Source organism: Setaria italica, chromosome III (assembly GCF_000263155.2).
Source record: "Setaria italica strain Yugu1 chromosome III, Setaria_italica_v2.0, whole genome shotgun sequence".
NCBI lineage: Eukaryota > Viridiplantae > Streptophyta > Magnoliopsida > Poales > Poaceae > Setaria > Setaria italica.
Genome location: NC_028452.1, coordinates 22243931 through 22259919, shown reverse-complemented (window position 1 = coordinate 22259919; position 15989 = coordinate 22243931). Strand labels below are relative to the sequence as shown.

At 40.8% G+C, this 15989-nt stretch overlaps 1 protein-coding gene across 1 annotated transcript; it reads left to right on the top strand.

Moving 5' to 3' along the window:
- The first annotated feature begins 579 nt into the window (after positions 1–579).
- Positions 580–9414, top strand: LOC101755934 (probable transmembrane GTPase FZO-like, chloroplastic). The gene is made up of 11 exons (XM_012844515.2): positions 580–1133; positions 1756–2318; positions 2441–2509; positions 3326–3523; positions 4320–4451; positions 4841–4927; positions 5043–5486; positions 6355–6522; positions 7348–7578; positions 8671–8786; positions 8909–9414. The coding sequence occupies exons 1-11, from the start codon at positions 656–658 to the stop codon at positions 9189–9191; spliced, it is 2769 nt and encodes a 922-aa protein (XP_012699969.2). The 5' UTR covers positions 580–655; the 3' UTR covers positions 9192–9414.
- The last annotated feature ends 6575 nt before the right edge of the window (positions 9415–15989 follow it).

The window sequence follows — 15989 nt, the reverse complement described above, 5'->3', positions numbered from 1 at the left end:
CTCCTTGGAGGCATCATTTTCAAAGTGCTTAGGTCTTCTCTGCTCAGTGTTAGCTGCGAAAATTGAGCTGTGAAAATTGGTTGTCTATCTAGTGGTTGGTGATCATGGCCTTAATTAGCGAACCGATGAAGAAGTATGATGAAGAAGTACCACTCATGATTCGGAATTAGCCAAACTCTGACGGTACTCTTGCCCTACTTGATGTGAAGATGGATCATCAGGAATCGACTTTACGAAGCAAGGCACGAAGGATGACTACTCGAATTGCAATTTGGAGGGATTTTTTTAGCTACATGTCTCTTACATGTGCTGGTGTTGTAGCGATGGCTACCTTTTGTAATAACTGTGTCGTGATGCATTATATATATATATATATATATATATATATATATATATATATATATATATAAAGCAGCAGCAGCACTAGAGGAGGAGGAGCAGAAACGCTGGTTCCAGATCAAACGGCAAATCCCATCGCGGCCGTGCACCGCACCGGGTCCCCGCCCTATCCAACCAAATCCACGACAAACTCCTTACCCTCCACGGCTCCACCGCCTCCCGCTTCCCACCCCACCACCACCACCAGCTCGCCTCGCTCTCCCCACTCCACTGTCCACACGCGAGCGGGCTCCCTCCCCTCCCCCTCCCGCTCTCCATGTCCGCCGCTTCCACCGCCACCCGCCTCCTCCTCCCGCGCCCGGCCGCCCCCTTCCGCTCCCTCCTCCTCTCCCGCCGCCGCGGCCGCCTCCGCCGCGCGGTCCACGCCAGCGCCGTCGCCGCTGGAGGCGGAGGAGGCATCACCGGCGGCAGCGGCGGCGGTGGGGGCGCCGCGAAGGAGCCGCCGCGGACGCTGTTCCCCGGCGGCTTCAAGCGGCCGGAGATCCAGGTGCCCGCGCTAGTCCTCCGTGTCGGCGCCGAGGAGGCGCTGCGGTCCGGGGATGAGGTGGCCGCCGCCGTGGCGCGCGGCGTGGGGATCGTCGTGCTCGAGGCCGGGGAGGAGGGTGGCGGGCGCGCGTACGAGGCAGCGGTCAAGCTCAGGGCCGCGGTCGGGGACCGCGCGTACCTGCTGATCACGGAGCGCGTCGACGTCGCCTCCGCGGTTGGGGCGAGCGGCGTCGTGCTCGCGGACGACGGTTGGTGACTGAACTTCTCCTAAGCTTCCAGTTTGTATTGTCTTGCTTAGGTAGGTAGCAGTTACTGAGAATGCGGGGTTGCGGGGTATACTGTCCTCGAGCTTACATTTTCCAACAACCGGGTTTATGCTTCATTGCTGATCGGTCATGGGCACCTATCAGTCATGTATTGTGATGTACTACCTGCCAACCGTATACCTCGTTCCAACTGTAACGCCAATAATTTTGAATGGATCATCATGGTAAACTTGTAACGTACTTATACTTCATTTTCTAGTTTACTAGGAAATCATGCTAACTTGCTAAGTCCTCCATCCGTTCCAAAATGTAAGACGTTTTGGTTTTAATCCTAAGTCAAAGTTTTCTAACTTTGACTATGTTTATAGAAAGATGTACCAACATCTACAACATCAAATTAGTTTAATTAAATCCACTATGAAATATATCTTGATACTGTATTTATTTGGTATTGTAGTTGTAAATATATTTTTCTATAAACTTGGTTAGACTTGTAGGAGTTCGACTTGGGATAAGATTAAAACGTATTGCATTTTGGATTATAGACTAGTAACTGCACTGCAAGATTTATGTATTTTAAGGTGCTCCTTCATTTATGATGCAGGTATTCCTGCTATTGTTGCAAGGAGTATGATGATGAAATCAAATGCTGACTCCATATATCTTCCAATTGTTGCTAGAACGATACGGTCAGCAAACTCTGCAATAAGTGCTTCAAGTTCTGAAGGGGCTGATTTTCTTATTGCAAATACTGGCAGTGACAATATTGCGGATGTTATGAGTGGTGGTGTTGGTCAACAGGTGAAGATTCCAATTTTCTTCACCTTAAATGAATCGCACAGTGGAGCAACTTATTCTGACATCACATCCAGGTTGCTCCAATCTGGTGCATCTGGAGTTGTTACATCCTTGGCTGGTATCCAACACCTCACTGATGATCTTATAGAAAGGGATTTCTCAAAAGTGGATGGGACTGAGGAAGTCCCACAAGCGAGTTATTCTTCTGCTAGCACATTGGAAGATGCAAATAATGTAGCGGTCCTAACTCGCGAGAAAACCAAAGTTGCTGGATTTACAAAATTGGATGAAAAAGTGGTGCAGTTGATAGAGAGGGAAAAGCCTATTCTAAGTGAAGCTGTTGCTGTTATCCGCAAGGCAGCACCAATGGTGATCATCTAATGTTACACATTTGGTAGTTGAATATTCCTTGTAATGAATTCAACTGTACTTCATATCAACTTCTCTAGCATATCTTTGACTTGAATGTAATTGCTGATATTTGGTCACAGATGGAGGAAGTTGAGCTTCTAGTTGATGCTGCTTCTCGCCTGAGTGAGCCATTTTTGTTGGTTATTGTGGTAATTTTGGGTTTAATCAAGTATTGATTTTTACAGCATCCATTACGTACTTTATATTCGATAACCTTCATGTATACTGCCACTGACCAATTGATGTATGAAACATGATTCTTGTGTTATTTACATAAATCATGGTACGGTGCTATAGGACAGCCATATCAATATATTATGCATCTCTCTTGAAAGCAATCAGCAATCTTAATGTATATTTTTCTCTCTAATAAGGACTCCAATATTGTACCTGCTAAGTCAATAGTTTGAAATATGTGTTTCCAGTATTGTACATGTCATGAACTACCAATTAATTTGTAGCATTTAGTGCTTTATTCTGGTTTATTTTGTCATGAAACATGGTTTGAATTAGTTCTTATTTCTTTCCATATGCACTTTTTTGTTGTGCTGCAATCCATACCTTTTACTAAGAAAAGATGCTTCTGCTCGTCCTCATTTGGTCTATATATTGTCGCATATGTGTCCACATGTTGAATGGTTCTGTATGTGCATAAACAAACATAATGCAAGTTAATTTTTCAAGTTAAACTATGGCTTTGGTCCCTCAAAAACTGTAAGCTAACTAGTAGTAGGAGCACAGGTCCGGTTCTACAGTTGTACAAACATATGTGTTGGTCATATTCATTTTCCTCACATGATTATTTGGTATGAACCTGAAAGCTGGAGTATTTCCTTAGTCACTATGAAATAATTTGACTGCTTGTTCTCCACTTTATACATTTTTCGCATTCAACAACTCATTTTGTTCGTTCAATAATCCTTTTAACACTCGTTCTGAGTGGATCCTCCTTCAATTTGTCGCAGGGTGAATTTAACTCAGGAAAATCAACTTTTATAAATGCTCTCCTTGGAAGGCAGTATCTTCAGGAAGGAGTTGTGCCTACGACTAATGAGATCACGCTACTATCATATTCCGAGATTGAATCTGAAAGCTTTGAACGATGTGAGAGGCACCCAGATGGTCAATTCATGTGCTATTTATCTGTTCCTATTTTGAAGGAAGTAAGTATTGAATTTCTGGTGACTGTCATGTTGATATTCTTTCCTAATCTCAGAGATGGATGCGTTCAGTATCATTTATTCAATACATAAGTGTAGAGTGGTAGAAGGGGGGAAACACCACACACCCAATTGTGTATGTGTGTGGAGTGGGGGGGGGGGGGACTTTATATATATAGCCAATATGGCTTGGTATACAAGGAATGCAATCAAGTATACAAGGCAATAAGGTATACATATCTAATAGTAAGTATTGAATTGTTGGTGACTGCCATGTTGATGTTCCATCCTTACCTCAGGGATGTATGCATTCAGTTCATTATTCAATACGTTAAGTTAAAAGAGCTAAGGATAAATGATACTGAATGCATGCATCTCTGAGATTAAATAAGCTTAGCTAGCTGGGTCTATTTTCCGTTTTCACCCATTTGAAGGCTGCTTTCTGAATAGAACTCAAAGATGTATTGGTTCCATGAAAGCATTTTATGATCAAATAATCAAAAGGAATATGATAAATTATTACGACAGACTTCTTTCTCCTTCAATCTGCTGTAGCTGATAACATGTACCTGTCTGTTAGTTGTAGCTGCCTGACTGCTTGGCTATTAATCAGCACTTATTATATGTAAATGATGGTGCCATGAAATTATTTCCAGTTTTGGTTCCACCTTTTTTTTTTTACTTTCTGTAGTTGCGTTAGTGCCCCAGTAACATGGACAACTCAGCAGTGCATTTTCTTGCTTTACTTCATTTTGCTTCTCATAAGGTGCTCCATATTTAGTTATTTACTAATTAACAGATGAATCTAGTCGATACACCTGGAACCAATGTTATTCTTCAGAGGCAGCAACGACTTACTGAAGAATACGTGCCGCGAGCTGATTTAATACTCTTTGTCCTATCATCGGATAGACCATTGACTGAAAGTGAGGTAAACTTTTTTTTAATCTGATTATGCCAAATGCTGACACATTTAATATTATGGTTTTTATCAGCACATAAAAGACAAATGAAACAGTATTGATCCCATCTAAAGAGTAGACTGTTAAGATTGTGATATGCATGGCGTTGTTGGATTGAACTTTTAATTGATAAGCAGGAACATTTCAAAGTTTTGGACTTCCAGTCAGTGCCAGTCTAAAGGCATTTTGGTCTAAATATAAAATTTAATGATTGAAAGGGCTCTTTCCATGGATTTCTTGCTGATACGCATATTTATGTCAAGCCTCTAGAGTGTACAGTTCTGATTTATATTTGGAGGATGTATTTTTTTTTTCCTATTTTCTAATAGGGCTAAACGTTGTTTTTTGTAACTTCTAGGTTGGATTTCTTCAGTATGTCCAGCAGTGGAAAAAGAAAGTTGTATTTGTTCTAAACAAATTGGACCTCTATCGGAACAGCTATGAGGTATGATATGTCATCATTTCTGTACCATTCAAAATCCCAGCAAGATAGTTTTGTTCCTATTGGTTGTTTGATTGTTTCTAATTCACTGTTTTGCTTCTCAAAATGATGTCTGCAGCTTGAAGAAGCTACTGCATTTGTCAAGGAAAATGCAAAGAAATTGCTTAACACAGAGGATGTAACACTGTTTCCTGTATCTTCACGCTCCGCGCTGGAAGCCAAGCTTTCATATTCCAAAAACGGTGGTGGAAAGCATTTGATGGAAGCTATGTTTAATGATCCTAGATGGAGAAGCAGCAAGTTCTGTGAACTTGAGGATTACTTACTGAGCTTCTTGGATAGTTCAACAGAAAATGGAAAGGAAAGGGTCCGGCTGAAACTTGAAACGCCAATAGGCATTGCAGATCGTTTGCTAACATCATGTCAAAGACTTGTGAAACTAGAATATGAAAAGGCTGTTGATGACTTAACATCCATCAAGGATCTAGTTTCTGGTGCAAACAATTATGCTTCCAAGCTTGAGGCTGATAGCAATTCTTGGCAGAAGCAGATTTCATCTCTTGTAAGTGTTTCAAAGATTACTGGTTGTTTGTGTCTTAGTTAAGTTACACTTTGATATACTCCCTCATTTACAGAAATATAAGGCATGTGTTTCTCCTGCCTTTGCTGCAGAATTTTGGCCAAATGAAACCAAATGATGATTTTCCTGCTATGTAGTTTGTACTTATATTTCCCTCCCTCAACATCATTTCTAAATAGAGTTAAATACACTAGGTTCCTTGACTGGTACCACGATATCATTCAGTTCCTTGAACTCTTATAATGCAAACATAGATCCTTTTTTCCTCAAACACACAGGAGAGTTGTGTCATTGTATTAAGATAACCAAAGAAAAGGCTGGCTGGCCTGTACACAGTGCCACGAGGGCAACCTGAACAGAAATACACACACTGACACAGCCATTTTCTAATCATGTACCTGTCCGTTCATGCTGATTTGGTGGTTCTTGACCCGCAAGGGTAAATTGATGCTAATTAGGAAGATGTGAACCTCAAGTGACATGCTTAACAAGTTTAAGTTTAGGGACCCAGACCTTAATCTTAAATGTGTACGGATGTAGATGAAATGGCAGGACAATTTTAAGGGCTGCAGTTGCGTTTTTCTTTTTATAATGAGCACATGTATCATTTCAGGTGCATTTATGAGGATAATTTAGTCATTTGATCCATGTTAGTTCCCATCAAGTTTCGTCCTCCAGTTCACATGTGGTCAAATATACAATCTTTAACTTGTCATAAATGTATCTACTGCTTGCCTAGTGTTGGCAATGGCATTTGGTGAGACCTTTTGAGTGATTTGGTGAGACCTTTTGAGTGATACTTATTTGTTCCTGGACATTGATAGCATGGTTATATTTTTTTTTCATGCAGATTGAGAGAGCAAAAGGTCGAGCAGTAACACTCATGAAATCTATCCTTCAGTTGTCAAACATTGACCTTATTTTTACGTACACAGTTAAAGGAAAAACAGGCAGTTCGACCAGAGCCACGTCATTTGTTCAGAATGACATTCTGACTCCAGCTTTTGATGATGCTGTGGTATGTTTGATATTATACTGACTCTTAACCTTGTCATATTCTGATCAACATATACTTGTATACATATGATTCAGGTGTGAATGCATAAATAAACTGGCAACTAATGCAGCATGACCGTTGCTGACAAACTGTTCGCTATATCAAAGTTAGAGAAGTTTTGACTTAAAACAGCCTACATTTTGGAACGGAGGGAGTACCCACCTCCATCTTTTAAATGAACTGGGTTTTGCATGTTTATGGAATAAGCATTCACATAGCCACACATCAAACCTGAACTGTGTAAGCAAACAGAGCTAAGTTGTGCCGGTTCGTTTAATGTTTCTTGAGCAGCCAATTAATTTAATTTAATTTAAACATTTTATAGCATTGTTAATTTTACTATTTCTCAAAATGATGGTACCCTCTTTTTGTTAACTGCTATCGTTGTTCTCGTATATTTTTTCTAAGAATAAATTTCATGGAACTATGCTTTTTTGGTTTATATTATCACAAGGTACACTTTTTCAATAACAGTGTTTGTGTGGGTGTCAACTGACATCATGGACCTACATGTAAGGCTGGTAGAGCTCATTTATCATTAAAGCTAACTGGTGTCTTGCATGCAGGCCTAGGATGTCAATCAATGTCCAAATTAACAGCTTTAGCTAAAAGTGTAATTTTGTGATAATATGTGCAAAATATGTGAGTTCTCCAAAATTGCTTCAAAAGGGGGTAATTTTGCATTTATACCGCATAACTGTTATCTGACATTTACTTCATATTTTAATTATTTGTGTTGCATGCTTACGTATTCATGTTATCATTAAAAGTCCTTTCTTTTGTTAGAATATACTGGGTGAATATTCAACATGGCTAAGTTCAAGCAATACACGTGAAGCAAATTTGTATTTGGAATGTTTCCACAAAAGATGGGCTGCACTGGTTGCTCAGGAAGAAAGGGTCCTGTCAGATCCAAATGGACTTGTTAATGAAGGAGAGAAACTCACTGTAAAGGCACTGGATGGCTTTGACGCCAGTTCTACTGCTAAGGTTTTTGAAGAAGAAATCCGAGAAGTGGTATGCTTATTATGGACCTGATTCTCCTTATGCCAATTGATATGTTTGAAAAAAAAATGCTTGCTGCCCTATTGTTGTGGCTCTAATTACAAGAAGTACAACACACTTAGATTTATGGGGGGCAAACGCTGAAGTTTCAGCACAGATATTAAATTATACTACCTCCATTCTCAAATATATGATGTTTAGGACAAGCTAACTAGGATAATAGGCCAAACCACTGGAAAGCCCTAGGGAAATACTGAAAACTGCAGTTTATTGTAACATGCATATATAAATAAAAGAATGATAGCAACATGATTTTCACGAGTACAAGCTTCATGCCGGTACATTTTGGACAATGAAGGTAATTATGTTAGGAACTTTTGTAACAATGAAGATTATCTGCAAGAGAAAACAATCATAAGTTGTGTTACCACCACTTACCAGAATATTTAAACCTCTGAAGTAATAGTTTGAGGGCATAATGTACTTTGCTCTTATTAATCTAAACTATTTGATTTATATCTGCTTTGACAAAAAGCTACTCCCTCCGTCCCAAATTACTATTCGTTTTGACTTTTCTAGATACATAGCTTTTGCTATGAACCTAGATATATGTATGTCCAGATACGTAGCAAAAGCTATGTATCTAGAAAAGCTAAAACGAATAGTAATTTGGGACGGAGGGAGTACTTCATTATTCACACCATTATAAACTATGCCGTATTTTGAACATGTGCATGTATAAGAAGCTTATAAATGTAGGAATCATCAAGAAGAGATGACTAAATTTCCTTTTGTACTTTATTTTCCCACTGAATAAGAAAGTTTTCTGAGCGATCTGTGAAGAACTCTAAAAACATCAGCAGTCATGCTTATTTTCTGCAATGATTCTCAAAAATAATATACATACATCATGAATTGGAATGTAAGAATACGACCAGCATTAAGGGTTTAAAAGCATTTTAAGTTTTACTGAATATTCACCAACTCATAAGCTTTGTCTTTATCTGAGTGCATGGCAAGACTCCAAGCCGCAGTTCACTTCATTATCCATTTGTTGTTCGTCATTGTTATGTTTATTTCTGAGCTTAGCTATTGCACTTGAAGGCTTTTGGAACATTTGGAGGACTAGGCGTTGCTGGATTGTCAGCTTCTCTTTTGACATCTGTTTTGTCAACTACACTTGAAGATCTGCTTGCTCTTGCACTTTGCTCAGCTGGCGGGTAATTCTTAATTGATAATTGGAATTTATTCTTTAGCGAGTCCGTTGACAATGAAATGGGAAGAGTGGTGTGTAACCATAAACCATATCCATATTGATACAAGGACTGATTGTCCTTTTCAGGTTTATTGTTTTATCAAGTTTCCCTGGTCGACGGAAGCTTGCAATAGAGAAGGTTAACAAGGCTGCCGATGAATTGTCTCGGAAAGTTGATGAAGCTATCCAAAAGGATATCTCACAGAGTGCTAATAACCTAGTCCGTTTTGTTGAGGTTATCAGCAAACCGTACCAGGAAGCATGTCAGCAAAAAATAGATTGGTTGCAGGGTGTTCAGGGTGAACTGTCTGCTGTTGAGCGTAAGCTCCAAACTTTGAAAGTTGAAATCCAAAATCTTCATGGATCATGAGGTTTCACTTTTGTTTATACCTTGTTTATTTGCATTAATTCTTTGGATGGATATACTAATCAATTTTTGTTGATTAATACTTTATTGAGATGATGTTGACGTAGTGACTACTGACTAGTGCCTTTACCTTTACGGTATATGATAATCTGTAATATATGTTGTAAATTCAGAACAAGTGATAATCTAAAGTGATGGGCAGTCGCCCTGATAACTGATGATGCTATCGTAAAGGATCTGCAGCGACCCTACATTTTTTTAAGCTTAAATCTTTCCCTTTTCTGGCGCAAGCCAAAAGAAAAAGATTTGCTTTCAAAGTTTTAGTTGATGTTATTTAACATTTATCATGTGATCTAATTTTAATTTTATCCCTTCATACCAAATAGATGTGAGGTGTGGTGCCTCTTCACCATGTGTGTGTATACAGATTCTATCACGTATATATATGTATATATGTACAGACTTTATGAGATCAATACAACATTCATCCACTCGTCTCTCGTGTCTCATTTATATTCAAGCACTCAATTTCAAACAGTTGGGAGTAGGAACAGTAGAAATGATCCTGCTGTTATATATTCATAATATAAATGTGAAAGGAGTTTATAATTATAGATTTACAGGAAAACAAAGACAACAAATGTGCAAGAGGGGAGAATATCTAACCATTTCCGTTGCTCTATGATAACCATCACAAATTCCATCTTAAAGCTTTTCCTGTTCATTGTTGGAATGTTATTCTCGAACAACTTGTGATTTTGAATAATCTAGGGAGTCCAACGAACGCGAATAATTGTTTCCATGCAAGTCTTTGCTGTAATCTGTACCTGTAGTGGTCTTCAAAAGCTTCTGAAATCAAAAGGACCAACTGCGATTGTCCCCCGCCGTCACTAGAGTACGAACATTCTTCATCTTCTGGATGATGTTTATCACTTTCAGACAAGCTGACCCAAAGCAAATATACTCGACTAATAAAACATATTCAAATTATTTCACCCAAACCACCTTGATTGTATCGTTCCATGCTGCTAATTACTAAACACACGGTTTCACATTTTCATCATGTTCAACTTCGAGCTCCTCAAGGGAGATGTGCGGCTGTCACTGAAAGTTTCAGGTGCACATATAAGAGGTTGAACACAAATGTCTTTTTGCAGGGACGCCGTCCCTGGACAGAACTGAGTCCCGTTTGGAACAGCTTAAATCCTGCTTATGGTTAAAATAAGTTGAAACTACTAGCCAAACGGGATGCTTTTTTTCAGCTTCTCTTGGCCGCGCTTCTCCCCACCGCTCCCATTTATACTAAAACGCAGAAGCTGAACTAGACCCGCTGACCTACTTATTTGAGAAGTGTTTCTCCCCACCACTGTAAAAGTAATTCATTCACCACGTGCGTCCACGTAAAAGTAATTCTCTTTCGTCCCTGAACCAGGGAAGTCCAAAGTTTGCTTGTGCCATTTAAACTATTCTTTCTTTGGACTTTTAAGTACCATGATACGCTGATTTCAGGTTGATTTCTTCCTATTAAACAATACATTATAGTACTTAAACAATTATACTAAAATGCAATTTGATGAATGCTTTTCATAATTTTTTGGGGGCTGAACTTTATGCGATTGCTTTCGTACTCTCGCTAATAATCATAGTTTTCGTCCAAGAGGGCACTGGAGGAAGGTTTTCTTCTCTTCCAGCTGTATATCCCCAAATGCATTCATTCAGGTCCAGTTGGTATTCCGCATCACCGTACAAGAGGGCATTGGAGGAAGGTTCTCTTCCAGTTGCATATCCCCAAATGTATTCACCCAGGTCCAGTTGGTATTCTGAATCGCGCTTTTCGCAAATTTCTTAGGGGTATTTGTTCATAGCTGCTTCTGCTCTAAGTTAACCAGTTTCCTGCCCCTGAGCATCTGCCTTTCGGTTAGTGCGTCGCTGCTGAAGTGCTGAGTACAATTAGTCAAATCCATGCAAATTCTCGGAATTCTCCCCTCTCATTGGAGGCCACATTACACTAATGCCCTGCCTTTTGACATTATGTTTATTCTTCCTTTCACTACCAAGTCTTATACATGTACAAATAGATACTGGGCATGTAGGTTGGAATGTTGATGATGCATGACCTCATGGGAAATAGATGTCAAACTGAAGTTATTCTCTATCCAGTTTTTTCTAGCACAATGTAAATAACAAGCAGTTGATTTTTCAAGCTAGCAAATTAAATTAGTACCTACGGTATGGTGGATGAACGAATAAATGATTTTATTTATAAATCATAGAAACGTTTCCTGCAAAATATATGTTCATGTACAATGCCATTGCTTGCAAATAAGTATTTGGATAAAATAATGAATGCTACCATTTGCGGAAGTAATGGCAATAAAAGGACGTCAATTTTGCTGTGGCACTTCAGGAACTGGAATCTTTCTTTTATAAGCAAACAATCACTCAGCTTTGAATGAAGGCAATAAACAGAAGTCACCAAATAGCTAGTAGGACCTTAGGGTGTGTTTGGTTGGGCTATGATTTTTGAAAAAGCTGTTGTGAGCTGTGAAAAAAACTGTTGTAGGTTGTGGGCTGTGAGAAAGCTAAATGCCGTTTGGTGAAACAGCTATGGCTTTTTGGGAACACTTATAAGCAAACCCCACGTGTCATTCATACTTCCTTGACATACGGACCCTACAGTCATTGACACGGTTTTTTTTTCTTTTTCTCTGTCTTCCATCTCGTGAGGAGGGCCATCAGCACAGCCGGCCAGGGTGGAGGGGCAGCAGCACGACCGGCTGCCAAGGAGGGGCGACGAGGAGGGCTAGCGGCGCGGCCGGCCAGTGTGGAGGGGCAGCGGCACGGCCGGCCAGCTAGCAAGGAGGGGCAGCGGCACGGCCGGCCGGTGAGGAGGGCCAGCAGCGTGGCTGGACGATGCGGAGGGGCAGCGGCTAGACGGCGCGGAGGGATCCTTGCTCTTTCCCTCATTCCTTCTTCTTCCACCAGCTCAAGAAGAACCGAGCCGAGCAGAGCTCCTCCCGCCGCTAGCCAACTTCGCCCACCTCCGGCCACCTCCATCCAATAGCTGGCGCCCCCACCTCCGTCACATCCCCACCTACCCCTCTACTAATCCTTTGCCACTTTCGTGCCTTCCTCTGCCGGGGATTGGAGATCCTACGACCCGCCATGACCACTGCCGCCCTGAGCACCCGCCGGCCAAATCCTTCGGCCGTGCGCCACGACCGCCCAATAGCCCGCACCCCCACATCATTCACCCCACATACCACCTCCTCGACACCACTGGAGGCCCGGCCAAGCTCCTCGATGCCATTGGAGGCCCAGCCAAGCTCCTCAATGCCATTGGAGGCCTGGCCAAGCTCCCGACAACCGCCTCCCGAGGACCAGAGGAGGAGAGAGGGGGCGGAGAGGGCCGCTGCGTCTTGAACCCCCGTGCGCTGCCAGAGTGGGGAGCGGGCGCCGTTGGAGAGGGAGCGGGCGCCGCCACCGGAGAGGGAGTGGGCGCCGCCGGAGGGAACAAGCGCGAGAGAGAGATGGCGGAGAAGAAAAGAAACAAGCGCGCGAGAGAGATGGCAGAGAAGAAAAGAAACAAAGCGGTACACCACTTACGAGTGGCAGGCGGGTAATTTTCCCGAAAGTTTGGAAGCCGCAGCTGCTAAAAGCACCCTGGGAGCTGCTATGAAAACTATACTGCGAGAAAACACTTGCTTTTGTGAAAGCTGTTGGTGGTTCTACCCCTTTGGTTGGGCTTTTGGCTTTTCTTAGTAGCAAAAGCACTTTGGAAGCCCAACCAAAGGGAATATACCAACATATTGAAGGTGAACTTGTTTTGCACGTATCTGAGACTATTTTAGTAGCATAAAAAAATATCCCATAAACTTCAATAGCATAATCAAATCCTTTCAAATTCTTGCAACTCCTCTCTCATTGGAGGGCTGATTACAATAGTACAGTGCTTTTTGACAATCTGTTTATGCTTCCTTTCACTACCAAGCCTCAGGTAGATTTATAGATAGATACCATCGTAGGAATGGTGGATGATGAATAAAATTATTTATAAAAAGTAGACTGGACTTTCTTTATCTAATTTTTTTCTTTTTTTAGAAAGAGAATTGTCTCCGACCTCTGCGACCGCACATAGCCAAGTTCTTACGGCAAAATTAGCTTAACAGCTAATCACTGAAATGAAGTTCACTTATCTTAAGGGAAAAAATCATAAGCAGAGTCTATTATTACTTCTCCATCCGTTCTTGCGAAGATATCCAAAGCGACGACTTCTAACGCTTTACTCGCCACCTGAACTAATTCCTTTGTATCTTCACGCTACAACAGGGACCACAATCGTAGCCAATAAGCTCCCCTTGAAAGAGCATCTAGGCCCCTAGTAGGTTTTGGTGAGTTGAATGATAACGTGATTAAAGGTCTAATGAGCTTGTTAAGTCTATGAGCAGGTATAATACTATTGATGAATAATCTTTGTAGGAAAGATTGTATTAAATGGCTCATATAGTGAAAAGAACAAATATGGTATATGACATTGTTCATCTAAGCAAGCAATGGTGTAAAAGAAAGTTGAGGCTTGGATAGCCTCATATCGCAAGATTGCTTGAGTTAAAGATGAATGTCATAATAAGAAATATTATGCAAATCCCATGATAGTTATATGTGATATGTGACAAGCAAATTGAAGTAAAGATAGAGGCATGATGGCATTGGATTATCAGTTGATCTTTAAATAAAATGAGAAGCTTGTTATAAATAAATGGGATATAGAAATCAAAAGAAGATATGATCTCAAGAGGATTTCATTCTTGATGACAAAACAAAGCTAGACTCAATGCGGCAGCGATTGGATGAAAAATCAAGCAAGTGATTAGCAACGAGGTACTAGGCAAAGTTTGGTAAGTAGTGACTTGGGCCATAAGCTTTGCTAGGGTGAAGCGGCTAGTGCTTGGAGGATTTTGAGGTATCAAGTCAAGCCTTACCGAGTATAGCAATGGGATGCATCAAATGTTTATTGAGTCATATGAAGAAGTGACTTGTGATCTAAAAATAGGATTTTATTCATATACGATTGAATATTGATCCAAGTCACTAGCTCAAGATTGATGTGCTCAGATCAAAGAGACAAAGATGGATGCGGCTCTCAAGAAGATATGATTATCGAAATATGGCATGGTTCATGGTAAAGAAACTCAAAAGGATGAATATGGTATTTATGTTTTGATCTTCAGTATAGGTGTGCCGTACTATCAAGAGAGATGCATCACATGGTCATTTGATAAAGTCTCAGTGCTCAAGTATCCTTTTGTGAGGGATGAGAGACATAAAAAACCACACGTACACACTAACGATTCAGGAAGTGGCAAAACAAGAGTTTCTGGAGAACTTTCCGGAAGATTCTGGAAGTTCCAGAGTTTCTAGACAAAGTTCTGGAAAATTCCGGAACTCAACCCCTAACGGCCAGTTGGTTTGAAAAACCGGAGGTTTCGGTTTTGGAAAATCGGAAGTTCCGATTTTGGTCTGACAACTCTAACAGCTAGTTTTTGGGAAGTGGAGTATTTATACCCTACGACCCCCTCAGTGGCTGGTTGCTGTTTTTACAGTTATTGGTGTGCTTCTTATCTGTTCTAAGCTGAACTAAAGCCACATAGCTCTCCCCAACCCCTCTTTGTAAGGTAATGTGATCTTTGCTAGATATTGTGAGTTGGGTAGTAGAGAGGAGTTATTTGAGAGTACTAGAAGAGCACTCATACGCTTGAGCACTGGTTTGCCTTGTCAAGTTTCAAGTGAAGCATTTATTACTCTTGGAGGTGTTCCTCCTAAACGACTAGGCGTCGCCCAAGAGCTCCCAAGGTGTAGTAAGCCATGAGACAGTTTGTGCAGTTCAAGCTTCGCCTTCGAAAGGGAAGAAGCTAGTGAAGTAGGGAAAGGATTGAGTGCAACCCGGCTTCTTTGGAAGCACCCAACGGAGATGTAGGATTCGCCCGGGGGTGAATCTGAACTTCGGTGAAACAAAGTACTGTCTCCTCACTGGTTTGCTTAGATTTGCATTGCACTTCCATTTCATTGTGATCTCATAATATTGGTTGATCTACTCGGGTGCTAGTGTTTGTGAAGTGCAGGAACTTTATAATCCTACTAAGAAGCACTATCTTAGCATCTTTCTAAACATGATTTGATCTTTATCTCACTTGCAACGCATAAGGTTTGGGGTTTCTCTCTACTCGAGCCAAAACCGGAGGTTCCGGTTTTGAAACCAGAAGTTTCGATTTTCAGGCAAACAATTGTTTTTCTTTCCACTTCTCAAGGCGTGTGTTTCCTATTTTCGGAGATTCCAGAAATTTCTTTGGAGATTCTGTAATTTGCGGAATCTCCGGAAGTATTTTCGAAATAATCCGCAAGTCGCTGATAAACTTGTTTTAAGTGGCGACGATTTCAGGTTACGCCTATTCACCCCCCTAGGCAACATCAAGATCCTTTCACCCCTGAATACCGCCTACATAAAAGAGGTGAACTTTTTTTTCTCAAAAATTATATCATTTTGAGTACACCAAATCGCCCACATAAAAGCAGCAACCCCTACAAAGATCAAACGTCTTATCTTATTATATATGCCCGTTAACCAATTCCGTAGCATATGATTTATAGACCTAGGTGGAGTCAACCCAGGAGCAATATAAATAATCCTCCAAATAACTTTTGCATTCTAAATTTTTTCTAGCACCTAATTAACAAGCAGTTGATTTTTCAAGGTATTGAGACTAGAACGTACGGTGGTGGATGAACTTGAGTTTTTATATG

Bases quoted from the DNA above. Each gene is read 5' to 3' on its own strand.
- LOC101755934 (XM_012844515.2), top strand. From the start codon at position 656: ATGTCCGCCGCTTCCACCGCCACCCGCCTCCTCCTCCCGCGCCCGGCC. The intron at 4,452-4,840 runs GTAAACTTTTTT...TGTAACTTCTAG, and splicing joins GACCATTGACTGAAAGTGAG to GTTGGATTTCTTCAGTATGT. The intron at 8,787-8,908 runs GTAATTCTTAAT...TGTCCTTTTCAG, and splicing joins GCACTTTGCTCAGCTGGCGG to GTTTATTGTTTTATCAAGTT.